We start from the raw sequence: 12635 nt of genomic DNA on the forward strand, positions 1-12635 counted from the left end.
TGTTTACATGGATGGAGCTGGAAAATGTCCTCCTTAGCAAAGTGTCTCAAGAATGGAAGAAAAAGTATCCAATGTACTCAACACTATTATGAAACTAATTGTTAGCTATCTTAGGAAGGCTACAATCCAAATGGAGCCCTAGACTACGGGGAAAGGGGAGGGGGGAGGGGAGGGGGAGGATGGGGGAAGAGAATGATATTGTGGGGATCATGCCTATAGTTTATCCTATTTGGGTACAGGTGAATTTGTCTAAAGGTTGAATATAAATGTCTTAACATAACAATTATGAGAAAGACATGATGGCTATGTTAGCCACTTGGATGAGAGTTTTCCAAACTGCATATAGAAGTAACACACTGTATCCTATGAGAGAATTAATGTACATATTAATTATGATCTAATAAAAAACAAAATAAAAACATAGAGTAAATTGGCACTTGGGTCTATTGGGGTAAAACCAGCTGATGAATTTACTGAAAGCCACAAATCTGTTACAAATTCTAATGGGCAAATTCCTAATGACAGTCTGGGTCACAGTGGCTGAGGCCTGTAATCCTAGCACTCTGGGAGGCTGAGTCAGGTGGATCACTTGAGCTCATAGGTTCAAAACCCGCCTGAGCAGGAGTGAGACCCTGTCTCTACTAAAAATGAAAAACTGAGGCAAGAGGATCACTTGAGCCCAGAAGTTTGAGGTTGCTGTGAGCTATGATGCCATGGCACATTACCAAGGGCAACAAAGTGAGACTCTGTCTCTTACTAAAGAAAAGTTCCCAGTGACATGTGCTAATGTTAAGTTCCTTGGTCATGGGGAAGGCTCTGGAGACAAGTTTAGCCATAAAGAATCAAATTTTTCTATGGAGTGGGTGTGACTTGTCTTCCAGCAGTAGTGTGAATTCCCTTTGTTACAAAGGTTCCGCCTTAAGCCTAGCCATTCTGCTTTTAACTCATATACCTTGAGCCACTACTTATGCTAGGCTGACGTTCTTGGATATCAACTAGTTGACTGTCCATCCAAGTCCTGCTAAAACAGGTCTGCCTAAAGGAGACCTTTGGGTAAAACAATATCCTTCCCTCTTAGCACTGATAGATTACCAAAGTATGCTGCTGGCGAAAGGAAGCACTGTGGTAGGAAAGGTAAAATTATATCAGGAACACACATCAGGATGAATAGTTGCTCCTTACAGGGTGGAAGGCATTTTATGTAATCTACTTGCCAACTAACAGTTGGTTGATTTCCTTGAAGCATGGTACCATATCAGGGGCTCATGTTGGTATCTCTTGCTGGCAGGTCAGGTCTGAGGAGTAATACTAGATCAACCTCAGTGGGACAGAATCCATGCTGTTGAGCTAATGCCCATCTCAGTCACTGTGTTTACTCTGTGAGCTCATTGTCTAAATAGTGGGGTGACCCACTGGACCCACTGTCCAGGCAGTGGGGTGACCCCTGGACCCACTGTCCAGGCAGACACTGGATGATATCTCCTGGTGAAGTCTTTGGTCTACTTGGTTTAATGCCTCTTCTCTAGTGGGTGCTCTCTGGTGAGAATTACTGCGCAATACAGAGATCTTATCCTTTTTTCCTACATTTATTTTTATTTTTGCTTTTTGCAGTTAATTTATTTTTTTATTTTCTCTATACATATACATGTGTTTATTTGATTTCTACTTTTTGCCTTCACAAAATTAAAGAGGCTTAAAATTTAATAACAATAACAATGTTTAAGCTAAGGACTAGAAACAAAAACCTCATAAAGAAGGAATGAAGATAAATACATTCAGAAAAAAGATCAGATGATTGCTGCAATGAAAGAAATATTGAGCAATAATAATAATAATGCAAAAAAAGTAACATATTGTCAGATAAAAGTATGTCTATCATAGAATGCTTTGAGTCTGAGGTCCAGTATGGAGTCATCAGTTAACCTTTTATTTTTCCAAAGTCTCAAAAAATAGACAACTAATATTTATAAATAAAAATAGAAGATAATTTCAAAAAACAGATCATGCCAAATCTTATAGACAATAGAAAAAGAAGAAACACTTCAAAATCATTCTACTTCCTCTGGATATAGCTGATATGAAAATTGGAAAAAAAAATATTATTATAAAGGGAAATTACAAACTATTTTACTTATAAATGAGGTATAAATGAGGATGCAGTATCCTAAACAACATATAACAAGTTGAAGTAAAAATTATTACTTAAATAATGTACTTTAGTCAAAATTAAATCCAATTTATGTGAGAATTAGTCACTATTTTCTTTTCTTTTTCTTTTTTCTTTTCCTTCATCTGGATATACCTGATATTAAAATTGGAAAAAATATATTATTATAAAGGGAAATTACTGAGGCAAGAGGATCACTTGAGCCCAAGTGTTTGAGGTTGCTGTGAGCTATGATGCCATGGCACATTACCAAGGGCAACAAAGTGAGGCTCTGTCTCAAAAAAAAAGTTCCCAGTGACATGTCCTAATGTTAATTTCGTGGTCACAGGGTAGGCTCTGGAGACAAGTTTAGCCATAAAGAATCAAATTTTTCTATGGAATGGGTGTGACTTGTCTTCTAGCAGGAGTGTGAATTCCCTTTGTTACAAAGGTTCAGCTTTATGCCCAGCCAGTCTGCTTTCAGGTCACATACCTTAAGCCACTACTTATGCTAGCTGTTGCATACAAAATATTGGGACCTATACATGGGAATTATACATTTTAATTGCATACTTCTCTCACAATTTATAATTACGTGTATAATTATCCTACTTTTATAGGTCTACCCACATGCCTCTTCCCCAGACCTCTTTGTCCTCAGTTATCAAGTCTGAACAGATTTCTGCCTTCAGTAACATGCTGGCCAGGTGGACTTGAGGGATTATGAGAGTCTTGAAAGCTCTTCTACATTTCTATTTGGGGGACCCAGGACATGGCACATCCAGGTCCTCTCTGAAAAGCTAAATAGATGGGGTAGGAGGCTCTTAGGGAAAGTAGCATTCAAAAAAGAGTTCTGGGCTGGGGGGTGGGGTGGGATTCATGCTTATAATCCTTGTACTCTGAGAGGCCAAGGCAGGTGGATTGCTTGAGCTCAGGAGTTTGAGACCAGCCTGAAAAAGAGTGAGATCCCTTCTCTACTAAAAATAAAAAAACTAGCTGGGCATTGTGGTGGGTGCCTGTAGTCCCAGTTACTCAGGAGGCTGAGGCAGGAGGATAGCTTGAGCCTAAGAGTTTGAGGTTGCTGTAAGCTATGATGTCACAGCACTCTTACTCAGGGTGACAGAGTGAGATTCTGCCTCTAAATAATAAATGAATAAATAAAAGTTTTGGAGTTTGTGAGGGAGGGAAAAAAATGAGAAAATATATAATCAGGAAAATGAGATGATTCATCAAGTCAAAGAAGAGAGAAATGTGGTGATAGAATAGACAGTAAAGTTGAGAACCAGAATGGTGAGACTATTACAGAGTAGAACAATTGTGGAAACTAAGATCTCAACCTGGAAATCCCTCATCCCAAATACCTGATGCAATTTGACATAAGCATTTTCTTTTATTTATTTCACTAATGCTAGAAACTGGTATAACTCAGCATGGATGATATGAATTATACATTTTAATTGCATATTTATCTCACAATTTATAATTATGTATATGTGCTCTGTTACTGGTATGATTCAAAATAGTTCACTCCATGTCCTCTATGAAAAAGGTGCCATAAAATTTTTCTTCAATGTGAATACCTATTCTATCCTGTTCTTATAGATCTGTAAATGGGTTTTCAGCAGGAGGTAAAAATTGACTTTAAATTTTCAGTTGGTGGCTTGGCACCTGTAGCTTAGCGGCTAGCGCGCCAGCCACATACACTAGAGCTGTCAGGTTCAAATCCAGCCTGGGCCCACCAAATAACAATGACAACTGCAACCAAAAAAATAGCTGAGTGTTCTGGCAGGTGCCTATAGTCCCAGCTACTTGGGTGGCTGAAGCAAGAGAATCACTTAAGCCCAAGAGTTGGAGGTTGCTGTGAGCTGTGATGCCATGGCACTGTACTAAGGATGACATAGTGAGACTCTGTCTCAAAAAAAATTTTTTTTTCAGTTAGCAGTAAAACATACTCTCTAAATATCTTTGCCTCTTTGGTTACAATGGTAGCAATGGTATGAACACACATATAGTAATTGTTTACTATGTGTGTGGCCTTTGGAGTCATTTTACCTGGGTTTAATTCCAGCTCTACCAATTATTGGCTATATATCTTTGGGCCAGTTATGCAATCTCTATAAGCAGCAATTTTCTCAATAGTAAGATAGAAACAAATTTATTAAATGTTCAGAGCTGTAATAAGGATTAAATTAAGTAATTTCTGAAAAGCATTTACATGGCATTTTGTTAGGGTTCAATAAATATTGTGATTATTACTGTTCTGTTACTTTAAAAGTACATATTATGTAATTATGAAATCACAGAATGTTAGGTATGGTATAAAAGGCATTTGCTAGTGAAGAAGTTGTTTCAAACATGAATACATATAAAAGTTTACTATTTATACTTACAGGAATCCTTAAATACATTACTTAAACAGCTAGAAAAAGAAAAAAGGAGTCTTGAAAATCAAGTGAAAGACTATGCACTTAGGCTGGAACAAGAATCAAAGGTTTGTTTTTACCCTATTCTAAACAATTCCTTTGAAACTGCCTCTATTTCTAGTGTTATCTACAAACCTACTATATAATTATCACAAAATGCTTACAAAACTATTTCCTAAACTATTTTATAAAAACAAGATAGAGACATAAACCTTAACTTACTAGTAGTCTTGCTGGTATCACTAATCTTGTGTTATGTTGAATTCTTTACTTTTTTACCTTTCATATAGGCTTACCACAAGACCAACAATGAACGCCGTACATACCTAAATGAAATGTCTCAGGTAACATTATTTTTTTACTTCTAAATTCTAAGAGTTTGTTCTTACTATAAATTATGTTTTCCCACTTTTCTAGGCTTTTGTTTGGTTTGGTAAAGAAACAGATGTTGGAATTATGGGAGAAAAGGTGTCAAATTTCTAAATGTGGAAGGTGGAAAGGAAAACATGTAACTTTTATAAAGAGGTAAAAGAGAGATAAAAGTTTCCCAAACTAAGAAGTTATTTTGCATATTTGTTTCCTTAGTTATCCCTTTGGTTTGATCCATAATTGGTAGAATTCAAATAGATAAGCTGCTATCTCTCTGCTATCATGAAATTCAAGGCACTTCACTTCATAATTAATTATGCACAGAAAGGTCTAAGATCAGAATTGCTGTTGGGAGAAAGTATGTACTTATAAATATAGGACTGGAAAGCAGTCAGTAAATTATGAAATAGATTGCACATATTTTCAAGTTTTTCATTTGCCTTTTTCAGTTTTATTTATGATATTATTGGTAATACAGAGTTTTTGTTTTTATGTTGTAAGAGCTATCTTTAATTTATGATTTCTCGTGTGGTAGTTAGAAAGACCATCTTCATCTCAATGTTTCATAACATTCACCACATCTTGTTTTAGTACTTATATGACATAATATTTGACATTTAAATATTTAATCTGTATTAACATTATTTAGGCATATGTTTTAAGATTAGGATGTAAGTTGAGTTTTTGATGTATGTTATCCAAATGGAAGTATCTAAAGAGGAGTCACTATATGAAGCTCAGGGAAAAAATAAAGATTGTCAATAAAGACTTAGAATTTATTAGCATATAAATGAGTAAAGCCATGTCAATAAAAGAAATGCATCAGTGAGGTGGTGCCCATAGCTCAGTGGGTAGGGCTCCAGCCACATACACCAAGGCTGGCTGGTTTGAACCCAGCCTGGGTCTGCTAAACAACAATGACAACTGCAACAAAAAATAGCCAGGCATAGTAGCTGGCTATAGTCTCAGCTACTTGGGAGGCTGAGGCAAGAGAATTGCTTAAGCCCAAGAGTTTGAGGTTGCTGTGAGCTGTGATAGCACAACACTCTACCAGGGTGACAGTTGAGACTCTGTCTCAAAAAAAAAAAAGAAAAAAAGAAAAAAGAAATGCATCAGTGAGAAAATATGTAGTGAAAAGAAGAAACAATCTAGGACATAGCTTTGAAGAGCTTCAACAGTGATAGTGAAGGGAAGAGCAACCAAAAAGGGGGTTGGAATTCTCAAGACATAGCTAGGTTAGACAAGGAGGTAGAAGACCTTGAGGATTGGCTTGACATAGAGAGCAGCCTGCTAATCACTCTTCTAGAGTATCTAGAGGGAGCAGTGAAGGACAGAGAGGAAGGGAGTTAGGTTTAGGATTGGAGCTGATAAGGGAATGCGTAGAAAAATTTGAGAAAAAAGTCAGGTCTGAAAAAAAGTCAGGTCTACAGTGGATAAAGGGAAGCTTGGACTTTGTAGTGTTGATTTAAGTAAGTGGGTAATTGAGACAAGAAGAGATCAGTCCTTGTAGTCTCTTGTCCTTATAGTAGACAGTCAGTTCAAACTTCACAGTCCTTAGTACTAGGTTGGCAGCACTGTTTACTCTTGCAGCCTAGACACCCTGATGCCTTTTTTCAGGCTATATATTTGGAATATGCTCTTGTCCCACATGCCAATTCCACTTCCTTCAAGGTCTAACACATGTTATGAGGCCATGACATGCATGATAAAAAGACCACAGACTGTAGCACCATTGCAAATTTGAATTTGAATCGCAGAATCCCAGCTCTGCATCTACTGTTGTGTGTGACCTTTTGGGGCCTTAATTTCTTTCCCCACTAGTAAAACAGAAATACAAGTATCTGGGGCGGTGCCTGTGGCTCAAAAGGGTAGGGCGCCGGCCCCATATGCCGGAGGTAGTGGGTTCAAACCCAGCCCCAGCCAAAAAAAAAAATGCCCTTTTGGCTCAGTGCCTGTGGCTCAAGTGGCTAAGGTGCCAGCCACATACACCTAAGGTGGCGGATTCAAATCCAGCCCGGACCTGCCAAACAACGATGACTGCAACGACAACAAAAAAAAAATAGCCAGGCATTGTGGCAGGCACCTGTGGTCCCAGCTACTTGGGAGGCTGAGGCAAGAGACTTGCTTGAGCCCAGGAGTTGGAGATTGCTGTGAGCCACAGCATTCTTACCCAGGGGGATAGCTTGAGGCTCTGTCTCAAAAAAAAAAAATCTTACAAAGTTTTGTGAGTATCTTACAAAGTTTTGTGAGTGCTTAGAGTAGTGTTTTTCAACGTTTTTTCTGTCATGGCATACTTGAACCTATAGTTAAACATTCATGACACAAATTATGTTGATCAAAATAAAGAGTAAAAAAAAGAATATACTTACTATGCTTTGAACTTCTTTTGAAAATAAGTGCTGCAGCACATGGGTTGAAAATCACTGGTGTAGAGCCTCAGTGCATATGAATTTCTGAGTGAGATAATGGCATAAAATAGGTTCTAAATTCCAGTAAATGGTGAATATTGTTTCCTGATTCTCTTTCCTAATCTCCCTGGCCTGTTTCTGCGTAGCACAGGTGTCAGAATTTCTACTTGCCTTACCCTTCTTCCTGGTCTCATATTGCTAATATGTCTGTTTGCTTCCCTCAACTGTAGGTTCCCTGAGATCAGATAGGGTGCCCCATTCTTTCTATTCCTATACACTTAGTACAAAGTGTGGCATATAGAAAATGTTCAAAACAATTTACTGAACTAAACATAACACAGAAATTTATATTGATAGTAAGCTCAAATATTAAGTAAAAGGTGATATATAAAATATTGATAAAGGACTTTTTTTTAAAGTTCAAGGTAAAGTCTTTTGCCTTCAAAGCATTCATTTATCTTTATTTATCTGGAAAATTCATTTAGGTGAAATAATCCTTTGGTCTGACTATACAGAGTCACTGAATATACAGTAAAAGTTTATTTTAACAGCTTCCCAGGAAGATGTTAATCCTGTCCCCATTATAAATGTTAATAAGGATTTTCACTCTGGAGTGAATTGTTAATCTTTATAGTGAAAGACAGTTCTGACCATGTGGATACTATAGTGACTAGAAAGGTTAATGGATGATTTGCAGTTCTGCCCATGCTGAATACATACACAATTGATACTTTAGTAGATAACTGGAGCTGTTTGCTGGGTTGCTGGGTCTGCTGTTTATATTTCTGCTGCCATCGCTGTGGCTTTGTCTCAGCCTCAGTTCACTGTTTAGACTAACGAGTTTCCCCATCGTAGGAAGAGTCTCTGATTTGTACAGTATAGTATGGACATTGCTCTTTCTGAATATGTAGGCACACTACACTGCTACATGGGCAGAAAGACTGACTAGAGTTCGTTGCAACACATAATAACTTAAGTTTTAGCTTCTATTCCTAAAAATATAGAATTTTAGTAATTGCTCTGAGAAACCATTGAATATAACGCTTTTAGCTTACAGATAAGGAAGCTGGTGCTTTTCTGTTTCATTATTCAGAAGTTCTAATTGTTAGAAATTAAAGCATCATATAATTCTCTTTATTTTCTTTTCTTGAAAATTCCTTAATTTAGTTTAGTCCTCTGAAAAACATACAAGTCTACATTCCTGCATGATAGTTTTTCAAAGATTTGTAAACAACTCTGTTTCTCTATAGATTTTTTGTCCTGTTTTTTCTGAGCGAAAATACTATTAAGTTACATTAGCCCTTCCTTGTGAAATACACCCCAGATTGCCCAGGTGGAAAATTCTGTATTGTTACTGTTCATTTAAACATGGTGCTCCCCAGGTTTAAATTTAGTACTTCAGATGTAATCTCAACAACATAGCTATCAAAGTTTTGTCTCCACTATACCAAATTTTCTTCTCTGGTGCCTTAGTGATCATTCTGACATACAGATATTATGGTACCATTTCCTGTTTCAAAAAACAAAAAACAAAAAACCTTCAGTTTGCATTTCCCAAAGAATCACAGCAAAGCTCCTTTCCTTCATGACCATGTGTGTCTCTGCAGCTTTATCCCTCCCTGCTAGCATCCTGCACTGCACAGACCAAATGCTATGGGCAATTCCTGCACATATCATGCTGCTTTATACCTGATGTCTTTGTTGTTCCTTCTACCTAGAATATCTTTTTCTTTAGTTCTTATTGATTACTCTTTCCATGTGGAGCCCTTCTTGTTCCTAATTAATTACATCTACTGTATGCTTATAAAGCACCTATGGAAACCTCTATCAAGGCACTTAATTGTAGTTATCTATTTCGCTGTTTTCCCAATAGAACCCTGAACTTATTTGTCTTTGTACCTCAATGCCTAATGTAGTGGTGGCACATAATAGATAATAACATTTGCTGAATGAATGAATTCCATCTTCTGTTCCAATGCACCCAAACCTGTGTCACTTAGCAAATGATCTAATGTCTTAGCTCACAAAGAAACGAGAGTCTAAGGTGTGAAATCCAGTTGTCCTACTTTTTACCTTCAAATTTATCCATATCTTGATCTTCCATTCCTGTTCTTCCTCCTGTCTTAAAGAAAAACGATCCCAGATTTCTTCTCAATTCTGTTTACTGCCTCTAGGACTCACTTAATAATTATTTCATCTTAAAGTTTTAATCTTTCTGTTATTGGCTGTGGTTTATCTTTTGCTGGCAAAATGTCTGACTCTTCCACTGAAACAAAATCAAACTTTTGTTTTACCCCAACTGTCCTCATAAAACTACTACCTTACCTTTCTTTTCCTCAGCCAAACTTCATGAAAGAGGGAATATACTCACTGCCTTTATTTTTCCCCTCTTTGACCTTTTTCATCTCTTTTGACCCCACAGTTCTGCTCTTGACAGTTTTATCTCTTCATAGCCAAATACAATGACTGCTTTTCAAGCCTCCTGCTATTAGAGTATTTTACACTGTCTATGCTCACTGCTTTGAATACTGCCCACACCCCCAACTTCCATGCCAGTACTTTATTCCTGGTTTTTCCTCTCATTTAAATCATGGCCTGTTTATCGTTGATGATTCTTCTGTTCCTTAAAAGTTGCCTTTCTAGGCTCGGCGCCTGTGGCTCAAGCGGCTAAGGCACCAGCCACATACACCTAAGGTGGCGGGTTCGAATCCCCAGCCCGGGCCCGCCAAACAACAATGATGGCTGCAGCCAAGAAAATGGCCGGGCGTTGTGGCGGGCGCCTGTAGTCCCAGCTACTTGGGAGGCTGAGGCAGGAGACTCGCTTGAGCCCAGGAGTTGGAGGGCGCTGTGAGCGTGATGCCATGGCACTCTACCCAGGGGGATAGCTTGAGGCTCCGTCTCAAAAAAAAAAAAAGTTGCCTTTCTAAGTTTATTTCATTGGTTCTCTTTGCCTTTAATGAACTATTTTATTCACTTATGACCTTAGTTGCCATCTCTGAGGCCATCAGCCTCTATTATTCCTGAATTGCAGATTATGTTTACATCAACCACAAGAAGTCTCCACTTTTATATTCTGGAAAAATTTCAAAATAGACAAAAATGAAACTATGATTTTTCTATTTCTGCTTCAGCATACCTACACCTATTTTCTTTCTTTCTTTCTTTTTTGTTTTTTTGAGACAGAGTCTTACTTTGTTACCCTTAGTCATAGCTCATAGCTCTTAGGCTTTAACAATTTTCTTGCTTCAGGCTCCTGAGTAGCTGGGACTATAGGTGGCTGCCACAATGCCTAGCTATTTTTAGAGACAAGATCTCACTGTGGCTCAGGCTGGTCTTGAACTTGTGAGCTCAGGCAGTCTACCAGTCTTGGCCTCCCAGAGTGGGCCATCACCCCCAGCCTAGTTTCTATTTTTTTTATCTACCCCAATGACATGTATATTTAGTGTCTACTACAAAAACTTGTAATGATCTATACCATATGGATGATAGGGTTTTTACAGTATTCTTCATAGTTATTTTAAAAATCACATGGACTATAGGGCTGAGATAGGGAGATTTCCAGAAACTTTTAAAAGCTTGATAATATTGGAGAAGGCCAGAATTTTCTTTATTCTTCAGCTTCTTTATACATGTTACTAAAGGACTTGGTTAAGAAAGAGTTCATTAAAAATTGACTATTCCTCTTATCTCTGAAATCAATTATGAAGAGGATAAACATTCAAATTTTTTAATTTCAGGTTTCTAGCTCACATCAAGTTTCTAAAAGGCAACAGATGGATCAACTGCCTAGAATGAAAGAGAATCTAGTGAAAACGTGAGTCTAGCTATATCTTTTCTTTCTAATTAATTATATTTGCATGTGACTGCTAGTAACAAAACAGGTGTCCTTTATATTTTGGAAGTTGAACTTCTAGATTTTAAAGCAACAGTATAAAATAGCAGATGGCAAGAAAATTTCAAGAAGTTTGTGATCTATGTTCACGATTTTTTCACTTTTACTTCAGATTAATATGAGGGTATAAATTGTTTTCATTTCTAAGGTGAAGTTCAAGTTGTAGTTGAGCTCTTCACCTCGGGGGCATGCTGAACACTTTCATATTGTGCACATTAAGTGAGATCCTGCCAATTATTTTTACACTTTTGTTAGATCCCAGAAACATTTTTGGTCTTCAGACATGATACGATCTTACTTTTTTTTTTTGAGACAGAGTCTCACTATGTTGCTCTCAACAGAGTTCTGTGGCGTCACAGCTCACAGCAACCTCAAACTCTTGGGCTTAAGCGATTCTCTTGCCTCAGCCTCCCACGTAGCTAGGACAGCAGGCACCCACCACAACTCCTGGCTATTTTTGTTATTGTCATTGCTGTTGTCATTGTTTAGCTGTCCCAGGCCGAGTTCAAACCCGTCAGCCTTGGTGCATGTGGCTGGCACCATACCACTGTGCTATGGGCGCTGAGCCACAATCTTATTTTTTAAACTGAAATAACAGTATGTGCCGAAGAAGAGCTTAAAACTACACTATTAAAAACATTATAAGTACAAGTGTACCTTTAAAATTTTGTGAGTTTAGTTCCAGACTACCACAGTATTTGAATGTTGTGATAAAAACATGAATTTTTTTATTTCCCAATGCATTAAAATTATGTTTAGATTGGTGTAATAAGTAGCTCACACCTATAATTCCAGGATTTGGAAGGCCAACCTTGAGGGAAGGATTACTTGAGCCTAGGAGTTTAGATTAGCCTGGGCAACAGAGCAAGACCCTTTCTCTAAAAAAAAATGTTAATTAACCAGGTGTGGTAGTGCACACCTGTAGTCCCAGCTGCCCAAGAAGCTGAGATGTGAGGCTCACTTAAGCCCAGTAGTTTGAGGTTGCTGTGAGCTATGATCATACCACAATGCTCTAGGCTGGAGACAGAGTAAGACCTTGTCTCTAAAACAAAGAAAAGTTATGTTTACATACTACTGTAGCTTATTAAGTATGCAGTAGCATCATGTCTAAAAAAGAACAATGTACATATCTTACGTAAAAAAGACTTTATTGCTAAAAAATGCTAATGTTCATCTGAACTCTCTGGTAAGTCATATCTTTTTGCTGGTGGAGAGTTTTGCCTTGATATTGATGGATGCTAACTGATCCAGGTTGTGGTTGCTGAAGTTTGGAGTATGGCAAGTTCCTAAAATAAAACAAAGTTTTCTTCGATGATTGAGTCTTCCTTTTATGAAAGGATTCTCTGCAGCATGTGATGGTGTTTATTTTTTTTTTATTTTTTATTTTTTTTTTTTGA

At 37.6% G+C, this 12635-nt stretch overlaps 1 protein-coding gene across 2 annotated transcripts in view; it reads left to right on the forward strand.

Moving 5' to 3' along the window:
• CCDC169 (coiled-coil domain containing 169) overlaps positions 1 to 12635 on the forward strand; it is a 57502-nt gene that overhangs the window by 32339 nt on the left and 12528 nt on the right. Inside the window, exons 1-4 of one of the 2 annotated variants that reach the window (XM_012811596.2) lie at positions 210 to 218; positions 4539 to 4637; positions 4860 to 4913; positions 11084 to 11160. In XM_012811596.2, coding sequence (XP_012667050.1) covers positions 210 to 218; positions 4539 to 4637; positions 4860 to 4913; positions 11084 to 11160 — 239 coding nt within the window. Of the gene's footprint in view, positions 1 to 209; positions 219 to 4538; positions 4638 to 4859; positions 4914 to 11083; positions 11161 to 12635 lie in introns of those variants that run through there. The other variant, XM_012811595.2, reaches the window with a different exon arrangement.

This window comes from Otolemur garnettii, unplaced genomic scaffold (genome assembly GCF_000181295.1).
Source record: "Otolemur garnettii isolate 467f Iridium unplaced genomic scaffold, OtoGar3 scaffold00167, whole genome shotgun sequence".
In the NCBI taxonomy this organism is placed as follows: Eukaryota; Metazoa; Chordata; class Mammalia; order Primates; family Galagidae; genus Otolemur; species Otolemur garnettii.